The sequence below is a fragment of the Salmo salar genome, chromosome 09 (assembly GCF_965601325.2).
Source record: "Salmo salar chromosome 09, fSalSal1, whole genome shotgun sequence".
In the NCBI taxonomy this organism is placed as follows: Eukaryota; Metazoa; Chordata; class Actinopteri; order Salmoniformes; family Salmonidae; genus Salmo; species Salmo salar.
Genome location: NC_138299.1, coordinates 21867249 through 21891587, shown reverse-complemented (window position 1 = coordinate 21891587; position 24339 = coordinate 21867249). Strand labels below are relative to the sequence as shown.

Sequence of the window (24339 nt, the reverse complement as noted above, 5' to 3'; positions counted from 1 at the left end):
ACCAAATGTACACTGCTCTATCCTCTTATTATTATTAATGCCATATAGGTGGTCACAATCTCACCTGTTGACTGTAATGGTGGAGCGTTATTGTTCCATTTACATTTTTGTCATTTAGCAGACATTCTTATCCAGAGCGACTTGAAGTAGTGAGTGCATACATTTTCATACATTTTTCGTAGCAAACCTCTGAAGGCGAGGGAGCCTGTCCCTTTAAGAGCAGAACCCCCTGCCCAGGCTACCCCGCTCTCTAACATTATGGAAGAACTTTCTTCTTTTCCTGTTAAACTTCCCATTAACCACCAACTGAGGAGGTAATGGCACTGGTTCACAGCTATTCTGATGAGGTTGAATAGAGATTGGCATTTATACAGCAAATAGTATAGTTACTATGAGTGGTACTTTCTATTTTAGCAAAGTTGACGAAAACAAAATAAAACTTAGCAAAAACCATCAAATCATCATGAAAGCAGGCAGAGTGGTAGGCTATGCTGATATTCTAGAGGGTTTAGTGACCCCTAGTGGAACTTATTTCACAGCTACTGTCAGTTCCATACTGTTAAGGTTCCATACAAATGAAGATAAATTTGACACCCACCGAGTTACAAATCTCACCGAACATGATTAATAGAGAAAATGTCTTTATTATAACAATCATTATGACAGCAATACTGAGAGAGGACATCTTGAGAGAAACTACTGGTACGATGGCACCACAATATATCATATTGTTAGGTTATTTACATGGTATGTCATTGGTGAAACATCTAAAATTATGTTAATTGCTACTATGGACCGCACTGAGCTGATGAAATATACATAAGAACACTGTGGTTGAATGTAGTCTTTTTATAAAATGTCTTCTTGCACCTACATACATTAAGACTAAAACAATGATTTATCTAAAGCTACCTGTATTGTAGTGTTTTAACAATAAATATTGACAGTGACATTGAAATCACATGGATTTACAATATGCAACCTTGTTATTACTTTAGACAGGATAATAACTACACAGTACACCTGAATGAACTTGGCCAGTGTCCTGGCCTTTCTGCCATACTGTGTGGTATTCTAATTGTCAGAGTCCCAAACCCAATGTCACACTGATTGGCTATGTTCCATAATGGCTGGTACTGTGCTTTGACTAGCTGTGTCCTATTTAGGACGGTACTTTCATTGGCTATGCCTCATAACCCCAAATTGGCTGCAACTGGTAATTAGAGTGGCTGTATGTACCGTACTGTGAGGTACCCATGGCATAAAACAATGTGAGTAACAGTGTCTCCTCACAGGGACTTTTAGGTCCCTCTGTGTATCTCGATTGTGTGGCGCTGTGGTCCTTTAAGACAAACAGTACTGTCAGTGGCTCTGGAGAAAGAGGGCTGAGCATCACCTGTGATGTCATAGAGTGGGTGTGTCTGACCTGCTGAGGGGCGTTCCTGGCTAGGAGGAGGAGGAGGAGTCCTCCACCACAGAGTGCAGGGCGTGCCTCTTCAGAAGTGTCTGCAGGATCTCTACCTCGCGCTGCGTCTCCCTCAGCTTCTTACGCAGCGTCTCGTTGTTCTTCTGAAGCTTCTGATTCTCCTGAGAACAACATCATTCACCATCATTGTTTATTTCTAGGAATGTTTAACCTTGCGTTCAAAACTCTAGAAGTTAGAATGTAGTACATTCAATGTACACAAATGAACACATATCAGTAACCCAGAGGTAGTGGTGTCTGAATCTCACCGTTTCCAGAGCATCATAGTTGGGTTTTATGTCTTCGTCCGGCTCCCTGGACTTTAGCACTGTAGAGGTTCTGTTCTCCCACTTGGCATAGGCCCGTTGTTTGCGTTGGGGCACCGGACTGGGGCATGGGGTGAGGGAGGGGGATACGGGGGCCAAGAGAGAGGAGGGTACAGGGGCCAGGAGAGAGGGCTGTACTGGCTGTAGCCGACTGGGCTCTGGAGGGGAGGCAGGGGCGGGGGGGCCCTCTGTCTGGGTGCTACAGTGGACCCCCACAGGCATGGACAGCTTAGGGGGGAGCCTCAGATGGGAGGGGGGTGCAGAGTCAGGGCTCCAGTCCCTACATTCCTCTGAGGGGTATGGGAAAGGCCCCTCTTCTGAGCCTAGCACAAACAACACCATAAAGATGATCAGAGTTGAATGACTTGTTCAACCCATTTCAATCAGTTCTCTGGTTTTGAAGTGATATGTTTGCAAACAGTCTGAATCTCATAAGGTTAAGGAAAAGTCAACTGAGTGTTTGTTTGACCACAGAAAGCACATCCAGTGTTACAGTGAGGCAGGTCCTTGACTTTAGAGAGCAGTATGACAGTCTACCTACATAGGGAAACTACCCAGACGCTGTGCTACTTTTCCATAAACTAGATTAAACCTGCTCTCTCACCTGCAAAGACATACCTTTCAAATAATGATTTGGGACTTTATATTTCCTGTGTATTTGCAATATATGTGACTCCAGTCAATAATGGTTACCACATGGAATGGTATAGTTTAGGACTATCCGAGACATGCTTTACTTTGCATACTGGTAGTAAGCACAAGTAGAGGGATATATTACTTCTAGACGTAGAGGGGTATATTACTTCTAGACGTAGAGGGGTATATTACTTCTAGACGTAGAGGGGTATATTACTTCTAGACCTAGAGGGATATATTACTTCTAGACCTAGAGGGATATATTACTTCTAGACCTGGAGGGATACATTACTTCTAGACCTAGAGGGGTATATTACTTCTAGACCTAGAGGGGTATATTACTTCTAGACCTAGAGGGGTATATTACTTCTAGACCTAGAGGGGTATATTACTTCTAGACCTAGAGGGGTATATTACTTCTAGACCTAGAGGGATATATTACTTCTAGACCTAGAGGGATATATTACTTCTAGACCTAGAGGGATATATTACTTCTAGACCAGCAGATGGCGACCTTCTGCTGCATTAGATTTCTAGCACAACTAGCAATCACAACTCTGGTTGGTTACTGCTACACTACATGTGGTTATCACTATTTTGGTAAAGAATTTAGTATGTGTGATAAAAAATATATTTTGCTTATTTGTGCTATTTCACACATTAATACAGTGTAAATTGGAAATGTGGTGTTTGCATATCCCAACTCCACCGGAGACACCCTCAGAGAGTGCAATCACGGCCCAAGCATATTTACCATGCGTGTGTGTATGTCCCTCCTCACCTTCCGGCCCACCTGTAGTGCCGGGTGTGGAGCCTGGTGTTAGTGGACCTTCAGAGGTGCTGCTGAGTTTGGCATTCTTCTTACACTCAAACGCCACCTGGTCCTTACACAGCCTATGGCAGTTCATCCCACAGTCTGTGAACAGGCCAAGAGAATGCAGACGACGTGTTAGAGCAGGCAGAGGTGGAAAGGAGGTGGTTTAAAATGGATTCTTGTATGGTCATGTTGGGTTGCACAGAGAATGCATGTTTTTGTTTTGTTGTCAATAGCACCCTACTAGATAATGTAACTTCCGTTCCCCTCAGTTGCCTGTGGAACAGAACAGTTTTCAGACCTTTGCGTGCATGTTACCATGCAAACAGCGTGTTTCTGACTGTTTCAAAGGGAAGAGAGTAAAAAGTTTTGTGGTTGTGACTTTCATGTGCTGCAGGATTCAGCTAGCAGTCTGCATGATAGAAACCACACAATGCACCTTCTTCTCAAGATAGCTACACATTACCTGCTCCTCGCAGTCTCCCAATTGTATCCTATCAACAAAGTACTGAACTGTAAGCTACGTGCAGAATAACATTTATGCAAACATTATGGAATATTCCAGTCTAGACGCAGCAACAATAAAAAATAAATAATCACCTCTGCATCTGTAGCCTTGTTTTATGACGCCCCACAACTGTTATGGAAAAGAGGAATTTGAAAAGGTTGTTTGGAGATAACACAAGTAATGCATATTTAAGAATGAGGAATGTGCATGTTTAAATAGTAATTTAAAGCCGTAACAGCATTGCTATTGTTGATGAGTATGCTATAACTAAGCCCCAGAGTTTTTCCTGATCAGGCGACAAGTTCAGGAAAAACTCCTGCCCGTACTAATGAGACCTACAGCTAAGCTAAAGACAGATCAGGACATAGTGCTGTAATGTACTGTCTTGACTTACGAATCCGGAGCAATTGTCACAGAAGGTGGGCTTCATGTAGGTGGTCTCCTGAAAGTTGTGGACAAAGCCAAGACCCAGCTTGGAGCAGATGACACTAGCGCGCATGAAATAGGCTGTGATCTCCTCTCTACTGATGAGGCCTTCCCTGGAGCAGGACAACACAAAGCATATCTCATGTAAACAAACTGTCTCATAAGAAATGGTATGTTTGCAATGTACTGTATGTAGTATATTGGGCCTCATTTCATACTTCTATATGTCACATTGAAATAAGAGGAACCAAAACTAGCACGTTTTGGTTTCCTTATTTCACTTCAACAGTTTCACTCCACCAGCTAACTGGTTAAGAAGTTTGTGATTTAACTTCAGTTGACCACAGTGAGAGTTGACTATGAGGAGACATGGCTGAGACATATGGCTAGCTGATAGTTCTGTTGATATTTATGTTTCCTGTAGCTACAGGCCCAGATTCCACTTTAGTTTCCTTTCTCTGCAGTTAAAAATGAGCCCATGCTGTTAGTGTGAACTGTCAAATGTGCCAAAGGAGAGCCCATGCAGCAACAACGGAACCATATACATACTTCTCTTTGTCCATGACACAGAAGGAGAATGGAAAGCTAGCAGCGATTTTCTCAAAGTCTCCTTGAGAGATGTAGCCATTCTCATCATGGTCGTAGTTTTTAAACACGGACTGTTGAGGACAAGAGACACAAGACATCGTAACGAGATGCACAATAGATCAACTGGAAAGAGTTCTGTTCAGTTTGATCTGGTAGAGTATTAAAACTACAACTTTCAGAGAAATAATGTATGTAGTATACATTAATGGAAATAAGTCATGATATAACAATATTTAAAACATGATTTACTGCTTTTATGAAACAGAATACTATGTTTATGTCCATATTCCTTCCCTTGGTATTGTCAACTCACATCCACCATTCTTTGCACGTGTTTGCTGATGGTTTTGGGGTCAGGTTTTGGGGCCACTCCTGATGCCCACTCCACAACCACTGGAGGTCTAGACGGGGTGGCTGGCTGATGGAAAACAAAACAGATGATCACAACATTGTCAGCAGATGTAGAATAGACTTTGCTGATGTTAAATGGGCCAATTAAAAAAGAGCTCCAGTGCTCATTCTCTTTCAATAGGTTTGTTAATATGATATGCAACATCAGACATGATTCACTGGAGCAAACTGGGTTTTTGTCAGTATTATTAAACATGTTTTGAAATTGAAAACACCCCTAGCCATAACACAGTGAACTTGCTATGGCTAGGAGTATTTTCTACTTCAATCATTACGCAAACAGTTTTATTTCCCCCAGTGTTTTTCATGCCCCCTTTTTACTCACGGGTGCTTTGCTGTTCTTGGGCTCCCTGGTGTAAGAGAGCTCATATATCTCATCATCTGTGTAGTAGAGGTCTAGGGACAGCTGAGCAGTAGAGGACAACAGGGTCAGAGACCAGGGTCATTTACCAACAGACACAGTAGTTTGAATTACTGTGTACCTAGGTGTGTACTAACCGTGAGAAGGTGGACCAGGTCTTTGTTGGCGTCGAGCTGTGGGGTGATCTGCTGTAGCTGGATCAGCTCATTGATGTGGTTATACAGAGCCTGGAGCTTCTGAACATTCACCTTGTTGTCCTCTACGTAGTCTGACATGGCCTCGTTGACTGAGATCAGGTCCTTGAGGTGGACCCCCAGGATGGGGATCTTAAAGCCTGCACACCTGCTGTACGCCTGGCGGTAGTTGTCATAGTTCCTACAGGAGGACAGGAGGTCTGTCATCTCATTCAGCACCTGTGGAGAGAAGAGATAGTGGAAAATATATTGTCGACTATTACCTTGTATTGTATTTTAGACATACTGTTTGTCATCATACTGATCAATATAGATCATGTTATGATAATGTTATAGATAAATGTACCTTGGTGACCTCGTGGGACACATGCAAACTGGTCTCTTTAAGTCTGGAGATGGAGCTGTGGCACAGGCCCCCCACCACAGCCATTAGTGTGTTGAAGTTGTGCATAAGATGGAGGCTCTGGGAAACACAAATATGAACATTCTAATTGAACCTTAATCAGTGTCAACCCACAGCACTCTCCACAAGCAGCACTCCAATGTTGGTTGCATTAGGCACTCATAATACTGTTGCTTACAATCTTAGATAATACAGTTGTACAAATCTAGTTTTCGTTGAACCTTTATTTAACTAGGCAAGTCAGTTAAGAACAAATTCTTATTTACAATGACGGCCTAGGAACAGTGGGTTAACTACCTTGTTCAGGGGCAGAACAACAGATTTTTTTTACATTGTCAGCTCAGGGATTTGATCTAGCAACCTTTCATTTATTGGCCCAATGCTCTAACCACTTGGCTACCTGCCGCCCCAGTAAATGTTTCACCAACTTTTCTCAGTTCCCTAATTATTCCTATGGCCCTGCTATGGGACACTGGAACCCATTGGCGTCGAATGCATTGAGAGGAGTTAGAGGAGCGGCAGCTGACTAGTGCATTAATGTAACCCAGAGAGATTCTCCAGACTTCTGCCTCTCCATCCAACTCTCTCAGCTCCTCATTACTCTTCAGAACACAGCTTTGCATGTGAATGAAGTGATGAAGAGGCATAATAAACCAGACTTGATCAAGTAGAGCCACTAGTTATTTTTCCCATGGAAAACTTGTGTGTGTGTGTGTGTGTTTATGTATACACACACACACAGTTGAAGTCGGAAGTTTACATACACTTAGGTTGGAATCATTAAAAAGCGTTTTCAACCACTCCACAAATTTCTTGTTAATTAACAAACTTGTCACGACTCCCGCCGAAGTCAGTCCCTCTCCTCGTTCGGGCGGCATTCGGCAGTCGACGTCATCGGTCTTCTAGCCATCGCCGCTCCACCTTTCATTTTCCATTTGTTTTGTCTTGTTTTCCCGCACACCTGGTTTACATCCCCTCATTACTCTACATGTATATTATCCTCTGTTCCCCCCATGTCTGTGTGTGGTATTGTTTGTTCGTTACGTATGTGACGCTACAGGCTGGTTTTGCTCCGGGTATTGTTGTAACCCGTGGTTTTGTTATTTGTACCTATTTGTGTAATTTGTGCGCTATCGCTTTTTTCCTTGGGCCAGAGTGTTGTGGCGCAGTTGCATCCGGCTATTTTCCTCTGCCTGAATAAAGTGTGCCTGTTCACTCATCTCTGCTCTCCTGCAACTGACTTCCTTCGACCAGTTGCGCACACTCTGACAACTATAGTTTTGGCAAGTCGGTTAGGACATCTACTTTGCATGACACAAGTCATTTTTCCAACAATTGTTTACAGACAGATTATTTCACTGTATCAGAATTCCAGTGGGTCAGAAGTTTACATACACTAAGTTGACTGTGCCTTTAAACAGCTTGGAAAATTCCAGAAAATTATGTCATGGCCTTAGAAACTTCTGATAGGCTAATTGACACCATTTGAGTCAATTGGAGGTGTACCTGTGGATGTATTTCAAGGCCTACCATCAAACTCAGTGCCTCTTTGCTTGACATCATGGGAAAATCAAAATAAATCAGCCAAGACCTCAGAAAACAATTGTAGACCTCCACAAGTGTGGTTCATCCTCGGGAGGAATTTCCAAATGCCTGAAGGTACCACGTTCATCTGTACAAATAATAGTATGCAAGTATAAAAACCATGCGACCACACAGCCGCCATACCGCTCAGGAAGGAGACACGTTCTGTCTCCTAGAGATGAACGTACTTTGGTGCGAAGAGTGCAAATCAATCCCAGAACAACAGCAAAGGACCTTGTGACGATGCTGGAGGAAACAGGTACAACAGTATCTATATCCACAGTAAAACGAGTCCTATATCGACATAACCTGAAAGGCCGCTCAGCCATGAAGAAGCCACTGCTCCAAAACCACCATAAAAAAGCCCGACTACGGTTTGCAACTGCAAATGGGGACAAAGATCGCACTTTTTGGAGAAATGTCCTCTGGTCTGAAGAAACAAAAATATAACTGTTTGGCCATAATGACCATCGTTATGTTTGGAAGAAAAAGGGGGGAGCTTGCAAGCCGAAGAACACCATCCCAACCGTGAAGCACAGGGGTGGCAGCATCATGTTGTGGGGGTGCTTTGCTGCAGGAGGGACTGGTGCACTTCACAAAATAGATGGCATCATGAGGTAGGAAAATTCTGTGGATATATTGAAGCAACATCTCAAAACATCAGTCAGGAAGTTAAAGCTTGGTTGCAAATGGGTCTTCCAAATGGACAATGACCCCCAAGCATACTTCCAAAGTTGTTGCAAAATGGCTTAAGGACAACAAAGTCAAGGTATTGGAGTGGCCATCACAAAGCTTTGTCCTCAATCCTATAGAAAATGTGTGGGTAGAACTGAAAAAGCGTGTGTGAGCAAGGAGGCCTACAAACCTGACTCCGTTACACCAGCTCTGTCAGGAGGAATGGGCCAAAATTCACCCAACTTATTGTGGGAAGCTTGTGGAAGGCTACCCAAAACGTTTGACCCAAGTTAAACAATTTAAAGGCAATGCTACCAAATGCTAATTGAGTGTATGTAAACCACTGGTAATGTGATGAAAGAAATAAAAGCTGAAAAATCATTCTCTCTACTATTATTCTGACATTTCAACATTCTTAAAATAAAGTGGTGATCATAACTGACCTAAAACAGGGAATTTTTACTAGGATTAAATGTCAGGAATTGTGAAAAACTGAGTTTAAATGTATTTGGCTAAGGTGTATGCAAACCTCCGACTTCAACTGTGTGTGTGTGTGTGTGTGTGTGTGTGTGTGTGTTCAATGGGGAGAACAAGTATTTGATACACTGCCGATTTTGCAGGTTTTCCTACTTACAAAGCATGTAGAGGTCTGTAATTTTTATCATAGGTACACTTCAACTCTGAGAGACGGAATCTAAAACAAAAATCCAGAAAATCACATTGTATGATTTTTAACTAATTAATTTGCATTTTATTGCATGACATAAGTATTTGATCACCTACCAACCAGTAAGAATTCCGGCTCTCACAGACCTGTTAGTTTTTCTTTAAGAAGCCCTCCTGTTCTCCACTCATTACCTGTATTAACTGCACCTGTTTGAACTCGGTACCTGTATAAAATACACCTGTCCACACACTCAATCAAACAGAATCCAACCTCTCCACAATGGCCAAGACCAGAGAGCTGTGTAAGGACATCAGGGATAAAATTGTAGACCTGCACAAGGCTGGGATGGGCTACAGGACAATAGGCAAGCAGCTTGGTGAGAAGGCAACAACTGTTGGCGCAATTATTAGAAAATGGAAGAAGTTCAAGATGACGGTCAATCACCCTCGGTCTGGGGCTCCAAGCAAGATCTCACCTTGTGGGGCATCAATGATCATGAGGAAGGTGAGGGATCAGCCCAGAACTACACGGCAGGACCTGGTCAATGACCTGAAGAGAGCTGGGACCACAGTCTCAAAGAAAACCATTAGTAACACACTACGCCGTCATGGATTAAAATCCTGCAGCGCACGCAAGGTCCCCCTGCTCAAGCCAGCGCATGTCCAGGCCCATCTGAAGTTTGCCAATGACCATCTGGATGATCCAGAGGAGGAATGGGAGAAGGTCATGTGGTCTGATGAGACAAAAATAGAGCTTTTTGGTCTAAACTCCACTCGCCGTGTTTGGTGGAAGAAGAAGGATGAGTACAACCCCCAAGAACACCATCCCAACCGTGAAGCATGGAGGTGGAAACATCATTCTTTGGGGATGCTTTTCTGCAAAGGGGACAGGATGACTGCACCATATTGAGGGGAGGATGGATGGGGCCATGTATCGCGAGATCTTGGCCAACAACCTCCTTCCCTCAGTAAGAGCATTGAAGATGGGTTGTGGCTGGGTCTTCCAGCATGACAACGACCCGAAACACACAGCCAGGGCAACTAAGGAGTGGCTCCGTAAGAAGCATCTCAAGGTCCTGGAGTGGCCTAGCCAGTCTCCAGACCTGAACCCAATAGAAAATCTTTGGAGGGAGCTGAAAGTCCGTATTGCCCGGCGACAGCCCCGAAACCTGAAGGATCTGGAGAAGGTCTGTATGGAGGAGTGGGCCAAAATCCCTGCTGCAGTGTGTGCAAACCTGATCAAGAACTACAGGAAACGTATGATCTCTGTAATTGCAAACAAAGGTTTCTGTACCAAATATTAAGTTCTGCTTTTCTGATGTATCAAATACTTATGTCATGCAATAAAATGCAAATTAATTAGTTAAAAATCATACAATGTGATTTTCTGGATTTTTGTTTTATATTCCGTCTCTCAGAGTTGAAGTGTACCTATGATAAAAATTACAGACCTCTACATGCTTTGTAAGTAGGAAAACCTGCAAAATCGGCAGTGTATCAAATACTTGTTCTCCCCACTGTGTGTGTGTGTGTGTGTGTGTGTGTGTGTGTGTGTGTGTGTGTGTGTGTGTGTGTGTGTGTGTGTGGTGTGTGTGTGTGTGTGTGTGTTTTAGCATGTGTAAATACAATTTCAACACATAATACAATTAATTAAATAATACACACGTGTACTTGCATATACAGTACCAAAAAAGGGACAGCAATGCATACAATCAGACAAAAAAACATCAACAAGCAATACATTATAATAATAAACATGTCACTCATTATTTATTTGCTCTTATTGCCATGAACTGGATGTGGGAATGCCAGATGTTTTGTAAATGATGTGGTCTGCCTTTGATATTATAGAAGATATTGTTCAAAGGGATGTAGCCAGATATTTCATTTAGCCAGTGTGTTGAAGTAGGGGGACTATCTGATTTCCAGCGTAATGTTATAAAAACATTGGCGCAAGGACAGACGGGTCAATATTTTTTGGGGGTCAAGTTCACTAGTCCCAAACAGACACAAGCCAGGCGTGAGAGAGATAGACATCTGTAAAAACTTTCTGAAATTGTGTTTACTGATTCCTAAAACAGTCCAAAACATGTTATTATTAAGTACCCTTTTGCCTCTTACATTGCCAACAAAGAAAAGACAGTTCAGCATTCATTTTGTGAAGTTTTTCTGGTGAATAGTTAATTCTGTGAAACAGAGAGTTTGTGTGCTTTCAAACATATTATTATCTCTCTGCTTATTTCAAACTGTCAATCTTGTTCCCATTTCAAATCAAATTGTATTTGTCACATGCGCCGAATACAACTAGTGTAGACCTTACAGTGAACTGCTTACTTACAATCCCTTAACCAACAACGCTTTAAGAAGTTAAGAAAAAAATAGATAAGTGAAAAATAGAAAATAAAAGTTACAAATAATTAAACAGCAGCAGTAAAATAACAAGCGAGGCTATATACAGGGGGCACCGGTACAGAGTCAATGTGAGGGGGCACCGGTTAGTCGAGGTAATTGAGGTAATATGTACATGTAGGTAGAGTTAAAGTGACTATGCATAGATTATAAACCGAGAGTAGCAGCAGCGTAAAAGAGGGGTCTGGGTAGCCCTTTGATTAGCTGTTCAGGAGTCTTATGGCTTGGGGAAGAAGCTGTTAAGAAGCCTTTTGGACCTCAACATGGCGCTCCGGTATCATCTGCCATGCGGTACCAGAGAGAAGTCTATGACTAGGGTGGCTGGAGTCTTAGACAATCTGTAGGACCTTCCTCTGACGGTAGTTGTCATAGTTCCTAATCTAGTAAAATCTGTGTCTACTAGCATATGATCTAACATCACAAACTTCAGAAATACAGTTGACAATTTGTTTTACTATTATTCAGTAAGACATCACGTTTCAATGCTTTGGATTCCACAAGAGAACCTTGTCTTGATTGAACCAATACTTCAGACTTGAAAACATTGAAACAAATGGTCAGATGGAATTCAGAATGTCTCTCGTAGTAGTACCATCCTGGAAGAGGTGGTACATTTCCCTTAAACCCTTGTTGTGCCAGGTTCTAAATGTCTCATAATTAAAAGCAGGGATGTCTCCATATGGGAGCAAAAGGGGAGAGGGATGCATTGTAACCCAGTAATTTATGAGTTGCTTTCCATACGTGTATTATTGTATACTATTAAAAATGACTGGGTTATTTGTAACCTTCTTATGCAGGCCAAAATAGTTAAGGTATTTCAGCTCATATGGTAAAATGTCATAAGTTCTTGGGCAGGGTACAATCCTAATGCGGGAGAAAACCATTGCTTAACTTGGGTGAGTTGGGCTGCCCAATAGTACATTTTTAGGTTTGGTAAATTCAGACCACCCGCCTTATATGGAAGATACAGGACCTGCAGACAAATTCTGGGTGATTCGTTATTCCAAATAACTGAGGAAAATAGGCTTTGCATGTTTTTGAATAAATGCAGAGGGGGTGAAATTGGAAGATTCTGAAACAAATAAAGACATTTTGGTAATATTGACTTTTGGATGACATTAACGCTGGCCGTAAGATAAATAGGAAGGAAGTCCATTCTTTTCAAGTTATTAGTAACCTTTTTCAATAACTGGAATGTAGTTACAAAATATAGACGTCAATTATCACAGGACAGACGACCCTGCACAAAACCAGTTTGGTCTGTGTGGATGAGATTGGTCACAGACTCTTAGGCGCAGAGTTAATATTTTAGCAATCAAATGATAATTAACATTTAAAAGTGACACTGGTCTATGGGAGGAGCACAACGTGTGATCTTTCTTTTTCAGTAAAGTAATAGCTGCAAGACGTAAAGTATGAGGAAGCGTTTTCGCCAGACAGGACTTGATCATAGGGAGAAAAAGAGGCATCAACCGCTCAGATAATAACTAGTCGAATTCTATAGGAAACGCATCTAATCCCGGTTCCTTTCCATTTTTGGAGGGAACCCATAGCATCTGATAGATCCTCAGTATTAGCACTTAGCACTGATAAATCCATTAGTGCTGAAGGCCTGTACTTTGTTTATATTCAGAGCACATGTTCACTGTTAGCCAGCATCTTTGATGCACTAAAAGCCCATCATGGAGCTCTTGAGAGTCATTAGTAGCCCTCTTTTAATATGCATTATGTAACAACAAATGATGGTGCTGCTGCAGTACAGTAGTAGGTACTGAAGGTTTCACTGTACGATATGGTAGACATGCATTAGTTTAATACAAGGAAAAGGTACCAGATATAGACATTGAACAAACACAATTCATGAGGGTACAAAACATGGGCTAAACACCTTGTATGTGGACATTTTGTTATTGTCTAGACATATACTGTAGAGTTAGTCGATAATGGTTCTGGAGGAGGAATAGTTAGGGCCATACCTGAGCCACATGGATGAACTTGGTGAAGACCTCTGCTCTCAGCTGAGCTGTAGGCCGACTCAGAACCATGAGCTGCACCCACTGGGAGATACCATTGCACAACGTAATGGAACGTTCCATCATGGGGTTGTCCTTCATGCAGCAGCTGCGGATGTAGTTCTGGTAGTCTGCAAACTGGAAAAAAGAGTAAAGCATATGCTGACTCATTTTGCTAAAAGGACAGAGGTTTTGCAGAACACATTTGAATGCCTTGAAATACCTACAGTAGAGTGCATGTGCTATGACAATCTTCAGAATGTCATAGTGTTTATAGCGATCACATACAGGCGGGCTCTACTCACTGATATTCTACAGAAGGACTTGAACTCCAGGTAGGTGAGGTGCTCAGCCAGTTCTATGGGCTCCAGGTGATCAAACAGCAGAGACACTTTCCTCTTCTTACTGCTGTTAGCCTTGATCCTCTGACTGGGCTTCTGAGACCAGTGCCTATCATTTCTGGGACACAACATGGTGAACAACATAGACCGTAAATACACAGGTGTTACACAGGCATCATTTGAAACCATTACCATGTAAAGCCATTTTCAGGTAAGTCTAGATGCTTTCCTCAAGAGAGACATGAATTCTGTTCAGTAATATACCGGGAATACTTACATCCATTTAGTCTGCAAGAGAGGGCACAGCCTTTCCTGGCCCTGATCCCTGATCAGATCCTGGAACTGCTCCATGGAGTCTGACAGGCTGCTGTGTAACCGGAACATCGTCCAGAACTCCTGGATCCAATACCTGAAAGATATGGACAATAACACTGTTTACCACAATGAAATACTATACCCCGAGTCGATATTCACATCATAAGAAGGAATTCCCTTCAACCACGCCCACAAATTGTGGAAAACCAACATTCTTTCTCATTGACCACCATTGTAAAAGAGCCAACTTTGTTGTAGATTTTGTGTCATACATAAATAACAAAATATGCCGAAAAGCTGCTGTGTTGTACAATGTACATGTAACCAGGTCAAAAATCTTGACCTACGGTTTGCAATGCTCCCTCATAGCGAAATAGAGCATATGAGAAGAGCCATGTGGCTTCAGGCTATGCGGTGTGGGAGAGTGGGAAATTGTGGGGACCTGGTGTCCAAGTAGGGTAATTGTAGCTATGTGTGTGGAAAACATTTCATAACAGGTAAGACATTTAACTTGTTCAGTATAGTTCGTTTGTAACTCCACTCACTACTTGTAGCTATATAGTCTGTTTGTTTGTGTTGTTGGTCTTGACTAGCTTAATGTTCTGGTCAGTAGCAACTCACTCACATGGTTGCCAGTGCCGCATAAAAAGGGGCATGAGGGAAGCCCTACAATATTGCGTTTTTCTAAGTAGTGAGAATGCACCGTAGCAGGAAATGTTGAAAAGTACTTTTCTTAAATGTAGTTTTATAATTGACTAAAACAAGCAGACAACAAGGAAATTGCATTTGAAAAAAGTCCCGTTTTTGCAGGGAACCAATGCGGTAACCTAGGTAACTACGGGTTATTTTCCCCCAAGGCGGGCGGGGCCGCGACATTCTATCTAATACCGACTGGGCGTATACTTCAAACACTAAACCCTAGTTGTATATTGTCTAACATGAAATCAACACTATAGGCTCTTGCAAATGCACTAATAGCATGGCCTAAACCATCAACCCAGTTATAGAATATTGTATTATTTAGGTGTTATGTGGATAAGCCCTTTTAATGTCCTTTCATAAGAATAATTGAACAGTGAGTTATTGTGTGGAGGCCTTAGTAGACCCCAGTGGTAGTGGCATGATGAGGACGACTGCAGGGGGAACACACACTTACCTAATGAAGTAACAGATCCTCTTACACTCTGTGGACTGCTTACTCTCCAGGGCGCTTTTAAATGTAACACCTCAAGTTAAGGACACATTATGATTCACTGGTATAGTAAAATGTGCACATTGTTTAGAGTCAGGGAAGAGACCAGGAACTGAATGTGGGATTTATCAGTGAATAAAGGATCTGGATCACTGTGCAGGACAAAGAGTCTATTCAAATGTCTATTCATCTAAGTAAACAATTACTAACTGGTGTTTAATGTATTTAGCGCAGGAAACTCATCAATAGGAAAACTAAAAGGCGAACAGATGTGACATTTGGTGGTGTGGGAGGAGGCGACCACAAAAAAGAGAACTGGTTAGGAGCATCAGCAAGTGAATCATTCTGGTGTTGTGTGGTTCCAATGGCTCAGTTGGTTGAAGCATGTTGTTTACAGGGCTATGGGTTGGATTCCTTGGTTGCTTTGGATAAAAGTGTCTGTTAAAACATGCACAACAGACAATCACTATTCCTGTAGAAGATGTGCTGGCAGAGGACCCTTTTTTAGTGAGTAAAAACATGTTCTCTCAACCAGGTAAAAACACAGCTGACATAATGTTACTTTTTACATCTCAATGGCTGTGAGTGTGAGAACAGTTTATTACCTAAGCTGCTGTGCCATATGCTCGGTAGGTACAGAGTACCTAACTCAAAAAACATCTCCATTCTTCTTATTATATAAAACAGGGGTAAAATAAAATAGCCTGACACTATGAGCCTCACTGCACTCTGTTGGCAGAAATCAGCTTGAAGTGATGCACATAAAAAGGCTAGTTGCGTCATGGGAGATGAAGAGCCACCCACACTATCGCAAAGCCAGATTGTTTTTACGATAAATGGCATTAATGGCTCCAGTGCTTTCACTTGTTCCTAAGCCACTCTTAACCATATTTGATGCTTCTGGGTCTTCAGCTCAGAACGAGCTTAGGGGTTGAAAATAGAGGGCAGGACGCACAGTGCATCTTGAGGTGTGACGTGGGTTTTGGTGAGCGAGCCTCCTTGGGCAGCTGAGAGGCTGTGTTTAAAAAGAACTGAAGAGGGCTTCAGTCTGGGAAGAGGTAATTAACACCTGAAGCCCCTAGCCTTAGTACCCTCCTCACTGTGCCAGTACTGCCGCTCCTCTGGGCTTTGTGACGTCAGAGCTCTTTGTTGAATGGAGCCCTAGATTACAGACTGCTCATTCAGAACAGAAAATAGGCAGCTACAGTGGCCTTTTTACACCAGACCTGAAGAGGGGGAATTAAATTGGGATGAATTGTGCTTTTTGTATAGCTAAGATGGTAATAGAAAGACTAAGGTACCTGGAAGACACTGGATTGGAAACAGAACATGGTGATGTATACTGGAGCTAACAAAGACATTTAGAGGCTCTATAGTACAGCAATACAGAATTGGGGTGCACACATATTGATGGTCACATTGCTGGTAGGAGAGAGGAGTCGATGGCATGGCACCTTGTCAGCCAAGTTGGATCTTAATTGGCCGTTGCTACTGACAACCAGATCACAAAACAGCGCTGCACAGGCGGTAAAGATCCCATGTTTGGCACAACAGATTGGTCAGGTCCTGGTGCCAACTCGATAATAGTTTTTGCTGTAGTGGAAGAGCCGTAGAACATTGGGTCTGCTTGGTAAAGGATATAGGGAGATGAGTTTCTCCAGGAGGTCACTGGAAGAAATGAGGAGTCGGTGCATGGTCAGGGTGATGTTCATCAGGTGGCTGCTCCCACATACACAGCCCTCCGTGTCTGAAAGAGAGCACAACACATGGAGCACGTCAACAGACATGCTGTTGCCGATCACAATGCCAATAATCTACTATAGATGGTTGAGATTTCATATGGACAAGAAAATAATTTCTGCATATCAGTGTCCAATGCTACCGTAGCTCTCTGATAACCAAATCTAGCAGTCATGTCATGCTACAGAATGTCAACAAAACAATGGGATTTAACCATTAAAACTTCCTGATTCCATTCAGCCACAAGTCTGCAGTCAAATTATGATACAAATCAACCTCAAAAGAGCATACCTTTATTTTTTTTAAATGTGTGCTATGCAACCATGAACTCAATAACATGCCAGTTTTGTGTCAACTGCAAATCTCTACGTGTATACACCATCTCTGAATGTCTCTGCTTTTCCTGTGGTGGTATTGTGAATTTTCTGTGGTCTACTTTTCTCTGTCGTATCTCACTTCCTGTCTTTGTGACCGCCTCCCTATATCTCTGCCAACACTTATGACATCACAGGAACCTTCAGCCACCATCTCTGTCATCTACTCAAACAGCTTTGACCCTAGAGGCACTGGAGATAAAAGGATATGACGTTGTGGAAAACATCTCAAGGAATACATTGTTAGCTGTATCCACACAGTAGCAATTGCAGATTCCATTTCTAACTACATTAGCCTTTCTCTTGGTCCTCTGTAACATGTTGTTTATAAGCATATTTGTCTATCGGATAGCAAATGACAACCTCTTTGCTATGCTTCTGATCTCTTCCATTGCAGGTAAACAATCTGCCAGTGATTTTCTGGAAATCGTAGCTAAGACAGCACCTTGACGAATCCATTAAAATGGTGTTTAACTTTTGAACATCAGCAGCTGGCATTGTCTTAATGCCACACAAGGATACCAGTTTCCATGGGTCCCCACATATCCCATATCGACTTGAAATACCTCAGACACGATGACGACATAGTCCTTTCTAATCTTTGTTATCTATCTCACTGGGCCAACTTCAGCAGGCAGCTAATCCTTCTCTCATATCCTGCACCACTGGTACGGCAGTGTTCTATTTACTGGTCCCAACAAGGGCTACAACGCCCCAATGATCAATGTCAATGAAAAGTCACCTTCCCAGCAATGATACACAAACATAATCTTACTGTATGAAAAACTGTCATGAGTGAAAATAAATATCTCGAAAATCATATACATGATTAGACTGTTCTGAGGGGAAACTGTTGTCATATGTTTGAAGCTTTATACTAAGTTTAAGGACGGTGATGCAAAACAACTCAACTCTATCCTTCCTCTACTTATACAAACTTAATGTTTTTTTAATTGCTGCAATCATATAAGCAAGTTATGCTCTAAAATCATCTAAAATAAAAAGAAGGGCTTTTGATTCACTACCAGGTAAACAATTACTTCATCATTTTACATCACCTCCCTACCAACCCAGATGGGGCTAATTGCTGAGGAAATCCCCTCTGTCTTACTCACAGTGAAAAGTTAGGAAAGCAGCAGCAGGCTGCACTGGGATAGGACAAGGGATGTGATGACAAACACAGTAAAATTCAGGGAGCGTTGCCTTTGAGGGTTTTTATTATCGTAGGCATTCATCAGCATAGCCATGGTGAAAGGAGTCTTTCCTTGTTTTGACAGAGGTTGGGCTAATGGGATGGATGATCATTTTGTTTTTCCTCAGTCAGCTCAATGCTTATCTCTAATGTACACATGAAAGAGTCGGTAAGGAACAGTCTAAGAGGCCCCAGAGATTTCCATGTCATTATTAGTTGCACACTCTCTATTGCATGTGCCTTATGTTGGCTCAACATGCTGTAGGCCTACAGTACATGTAGAACAATAGAGTACAGGAAATTGATTTAATATCCACAAACAGCCATGATGCTCCATAAGTGTTTAAACATATGTTGACCACCATAGGCACAGAGGTTTTTCACATTAGCGTCTACAGTACATCCGAGCCTGCAGTGGATATCTCTTTGTGAGATTCACAGGTTGTGTGCCTGCATCATACATGATTTACATGGAAAATGTATTTAATTCAAAATGGGTTCCACGATTGAGGCCTTCAAATCTCTGCAATGCTTATTGCTGTCCATTAACATTACGATAGTGTAGAGACTTTGGGCACTGTGGGTAAGTGGAACTGTGGGGCGTGGACTTGGGGGTGAATGATGATGTCAAACATTATTGATCCCCACCCCTTGGTGCTCTGCATTTCAAAGAGTGGTCAGCATCTGAGAATGGCCTTTTGGGTAGCTGACCTTTGCCCGGCTGCTGCTAGCCCAATCTTTCAAATGACTCTTACGTGTGCTCTCACATTTGAAAAGGTGCCGGAGCCCCAGGAGCCCCAGGACCTGGGGGGTCAGCCTCTGATGTGAGACAGCAGCTGCTGGGGAACGCTCCGCCCTGTTTGACCTCTATGTACTACAGTAGGTAGCTCCATTTTGTACCCTCTTATTAACTTGGATTCAAAACACTTGCATGTTTATCTCCTTACTGTAGACTAGATTTCCTTGAAAGGATCGGAATTTCTCTCAATGACCTGTGAAGTCTGATTTGGAAATTCAATGACAATTTCAGTCATTCAACACATATTGTTAGTAAACCATATGGATGAATTCTCCTAAAAGACATTGTAAAAGGAGCTTTAGAAAAGCACCCACTTGATTAACATGGCTGATATATTTTGTATAAATCCTAAATGAAAAGCCAGCTATTATTCTGCCATTCTTTTCCTTGACAGATAACTGTAAGTAAGGGATGTCACTCTCTGTATTCAGTCCACTGTACCACCTCCTCATCACTCGCTCTTCACTCCATTTGTGTCTCCAAGCAACAGCAATCAGAATTCTTGCCTCTTCCAATAGATAATCACCATAACTTTGAGAGCACTCCAGACAACTTAGTAGGGCACATTATTCTCATTTAACAGGGTATCTTGATAGGGTTTTTGACAGCGTCCATATTGCAGCCAATATACAGAATATATAAATACATGTAAATGGACAAAGTCAATGTATTACTAATGTGATATCCTTAAATCACATTCCATGTCTACTGAATCTGTAACAGGCGTCGTAGTGAACAGACCAAGGCGCGGCGTGTTGAGTGCTCATCTTTTATTTTTGGATGATAAAAGCCCTTCACAAAGAAAAAACTAATGACAGCCAAACAGTTCTGTCAGGTATCCTAACATACTAAACAGAAAACAACCACCCACAAAACCCAAAGGAAAACAGGCTGCCTAAGTATGGCTTCCAATCAGAGACAACGAAAGACACCTGCCTCTGATTGGAAACCATACTCGGCCACACTCGGCCCCCCCCTGCCACACCCTGACCATTCTACTATGGCAAAATGACCCCTTTCACTGGTCAGGACGTGACAGAATCAATACTTCAGTTGGTGAATGATTTTGTTATACTGTACCATATTCAGAGCAGGCATAGTTGCAGTAGATCCACATACAATGTTATACAATGGGTGGGTCTAACCCTGAATGCTGATTGGGTAAAATCGCAATCCAGCCGGTGTCTATTCCATAAGTTACCAACGGCTAAATCTATGACGTTAAAATGCCTATGTACTCTGTTCCATCTGACTGTGCAATCCACTGTCTCATTAGCCCAGCGAGGCAACTTATAAACTTGATCTCCACTATAAAATGCATCTAGACATTATCTCACTTTTCTTTTAGACTAACATTTTGTTTTCAACAGCGGAGATTTGTAAAAATCTTCCTGTCTGTCTCTTCGACATTTGCAACATTGTTTCAAAATTGAAATTCAATATCCTGCTGTACAGAGCACAGAGATCCTTGATGAAAACCTGCTCCAGAGCACTCAGGACCTCAGACTGGGGTAAATGTTCACCTTCCAACAGGACAACGACACTAAGCACACAGCCAAGACAACTCAGGAGTGGTTTCTGAATGTCCTTCAGTGGCCCAGCCAGAGCCCGGACTTGAACCCGATCTAACATCTCTGGAGATACCTGAAAATAGCTGTACAGCAACGCTCCCTATCGAATATGACATAGCTTGAGAGGATCTGCAGAGAAGAATGGGAGAAACTTCCCAAATACAGGTGTGCCAAGCTTGTAGATTCATACCCAAGAAGATTTGATGCTGTAATCACTGCCAAAGATGCTTCACCAAAGTACTGAGTAAAGGGTCTGAACACTTATGTAAATGTAATATTTCAGTTTTTTGTTTTTTTATACATTTGCAAAAAATTCCAAAAACCTGTTTTTGCTTTGTCATTATGGGGTATTGTGTGTGTAGATTGATGAAGGAAAAAACGAATTAATACATTTTAGAATAAGGCTGTAACGTAACAAACTGTGGAAAAGGTCAAGGCGCTGTATACAAAAAAAGGTCAATTGAAAAAAGGTCAAACAAAACACAGCTAATTTTCAGTCTTTCCAGCTTCAGTTTGAAGTGATTGTATTACTGTAGCTGTGTTGTTGGCTAGCTCCTCTGAACAAGTGTCCTGACAAGTGAGCACATTTTCTATGCCAGGCGAAATCACGCCTCATTAGCTCATTGTTATGGATGTATCCAAATAAATGTCACTACAAAACAGCTTAAACAAATGCAAAGGCAGCTACTCATTCTGGCTGCACGTGACTGTCACGACTGTTTGACATGACTGTAAGTTAGCCGTAGTTGGCTAGCTAGCAAGCAAGGGATAAGAACGTTGCCAGCCAGTATGGCAATGGAACATTTAGAACGAACGACTGGGTCGCGTCCATAGATGCAGAACAAAAAGACTGAACGACTGGGTCGTGTCTAATGAAAATATGTCAATCATTATTTGAATATGTTGGTAACCCGTTGTATAAAAGTGATAATGCCCTTTGAAACTGGTGTTTTGAGGATATCTCGACTTTCTCGGGCCTAACAACACCAGTGCCAATATATCCTCAAAACACTGGTTTATTGGGCATTATCACTTAAATATAGTCTTCGAGAAATGGAATAGTCACTTGCCCAGGGCACCCTGTGTGTAGGTGAAAATATATACTTAACATTTTCGTGAAAGTGATCGTAATATTCTAATAACTAAATCTGGTGTGACGCATCATATCTCAGTGCTCTGAGACGTATGTTTTGTTGTGCATTGTCCCTGCCAAATAAACTTAAATAAAAACAAATCCCTGTCTCATCTCAAATGCAAAGACTGACAACCATATTGTTAGACAACAAATAGAGGCTAGTTCATAAAAGAGAAAAGTCTTTAAATGCGGTCTGTTTGTTTCATCCTAGCCCTATAGGCTAATTAGAGAGACCTTGTAAATGGTAACAGTTTCATGGAGACAGGATCTCTTAATAACATCAAACAGCTAGAGGCCGAGAGAAACAGGTGCTTCCAGGAAACATTCACCCTACTGATTTAAAGAAAAACTGAAGTTCAACGTCACTTAAAAAGGGAAATGAAGCGGATGCTATAAACTGACAACATAACTAATGACAATGATCTTGACCTGCACAACCATTTTGTATAGCTCAACAACAAACTCAAATATGACATGCTTCTCATTTTCATTTAAAAAAAACAACTTTTTTCATACAAAAAAGGAAAATATGCTGCGCATATTCAGTATTGTGAAATCATATAAACTCAGTATTATCATTCAGTTACCAATAGTATTACTGGCAGAAACACAAGAGCAGCCCAGAACACAGTGACTCACCGAAGGACTGGATACAGGCCTGGATCAGCTCTTCCCAGCTCGCCCCCTTGGTATAGTGTCCCAGAGACATCATGACCTTGCCCTGGGTCATCTGGGCCAGATTGGGCCTGTTGAACCGCTGAGGCCGAGCAGGCACAGGCGGACAGACCTTAGAGAGAGAGGGCCGTCTGGAGGGGCAGTGGAGGAGAGAGGGCGTGAGGTGGAGGGAGGTGTAGAGAGCACAGCTGTGTGGTCATTTATAGCATGCAGTGCATACAATATTGAAGTAGACAACACAATGAAAATGCTACATGTTAATCCTAAAGAAATCACACAGGCAAATATAACACAACACTTTTCAGGTCATTATACTATACTCAAGTGTTTCATACCTGGTATCTTATAGTTAAGGTAGCTTTGCTATTGTTCTCATTTCCTTCCTTTTGGGGAAATCATTGTTGATTGCCGACTTCTATTATAGGAACCACTAAATAAACAGTTGGCTGATAAACAGTGAGGATGCCATGCATGCCATTTGTTCTATACACTTTCCAATCTATAGGCTAACTATGGAACAAAATTCTAAAGAGAGAAGACAGGCTTTAGAGAATATGTTTTGAGAGTGTAACAGTTGTGCGTCCTGGTCGATGCTTTTATAAATCGCAAGGGACGGAATTGTTGCACTCATAAAGTTATTGTATGACTAAGAACCACCAAAAGTTTGATTTACATTCTAAATCAACAAGATCATAATGTTTATTCGGTGTCAATAAAGGTTTTATAATTGCGTATGTTTCAAATTGACAAAACGATATTTGCTGTAGGCTATTTCAACTGTCTGCGTAATGCGCTTCATAAACATATTCAGTTCATTCACAAATACAGGAGTTCGTTATAAAATAACTTACGGATGTTCTTTTTCCTTTCCATTTGATCCCACATTTTCATTTTGCCCATTTTCTTTGGATTGGCATCCCATAGCGAGATACTGGGCAACAAGTGGTTGAACGAGGCTATCCATCTGTGTCCGTTTCGATGAGAGCATTTTCATTGCGTGCTTCGTTCAGTGTGCGGCCGCGCGCCGGTGGGGAGCTCACCATTGTTTTGACTTGTCATTGAGGATGGCACAAATTAAGATGCATCGTGCTGTGTCTGTGTGGGCGTAAACGCACTTGAACAAAAGTTGTTTTGGTGATGCGACTCACTCCTCAGTAATTTATGCGCAAGAGCTCAAATTAGTAGAATGAGTAGGCAGCCTAACCCATTTCTTTATGAACCTATTGCCATTGTTTAGTGATTTGTCGTCATTAAAGCATGAGTCATGATTAAATTGTTGTTACAGTAAGCCTATGTCCAATTGGATATGAGATATCTGTTTTTACATTGATTATTTAAAATCTTATCACTTTCATCACAATTAAGTTACGTGTGCAATAGGCTGTGTGCAATATCTGTTCTTACATTGATTATTTAGATATTTTTTTTTATTAAACCACTTTTATCACAATTAAGTTAAGTGTGCAATAACTACATGGATTCCAGCAATAGGTTTGTGTCAGTTTATTAGAGTTGGCAGGTTTATTC

The 24339-nt window shown here is 41.8% G+C and overlaps 1 protein-coding gene across 3 annotated transcripts; it reads right to left on the bottom strand.

Annotated features, from left to right (window-relative positions):
• Positions 1-624: 624 nt before the first annotated feature.
• LOC106611065 (RAS guanyl-releasing protein 1) lies at positions 625-23929 on the bottom strand. Of its 3 annotated transcripts, none has more exons than XM_014210924.3 (17): positions 23664-23929; positions 22777-22943; positions 16968-17073; positions 15291-15353; positions 14097-14228; positions 13784-13937; positions 13443-13616; positions 6076-6192; positions 5673-5948; positions 5500-5580; positions 5077-5181; positions 4725-4834; positions 4144-4288; positions 3842-3878; positions 3221-3343; positions 1735-2114; positions 625-1587 (listed from the first exon to the last, which is right to left on the bottom strand). In XM_014210924.3, the coding sequence occupies exons 1-17, from the start codon at positions 23804-23806 to the stop codon at positions 1447-1449; spliced, it is 2454 nt and encodes an 817-aa protein (XP_014066399.1). In that variant the 5' UTR covers positions 23807-23929; the 3' UTR covers positions 625-1446. The 3 variants fall into 3 exon arrangements, with proteins under 3 accessions (XP_014066399.1, XP_014066397.1, XP_014066398.1); XM_014210922.3 differs by having other exon boundaries at positions 3182-3343; positions 23664-23928; XM_014210923.3 differs by having other exon boundaries at positions 3209-3343; positions 23664-23928.
• Positions 23930-24339: the final 410 nt, after the last annotated feature.

Bases quoted from the DNA above. Each gene is read 5' to 3' on its own strand.
- LOC106611065 (XM_014210922.3), bottom strand. From the start codon at position 23,806: ATGAAAATGCTCTCATCGAAACGGACACAGATGGATAGCCTCGTTCAA. The intron at 14,229-15,290 runs GTAAGTGTGTGT...CATATCTTTCAG, and splicing joins AGGATCTGTTACTTCATTAG to GTATTGGATCCAGGAGTTCT. The intron at 13,617-13,783 runs GTGAGTAGAGCC...TCTTTTTTCCAG, and splicing joins AGTCCTTCTGTAGAATATCA to TTTGCAGACTACCAGAACTA.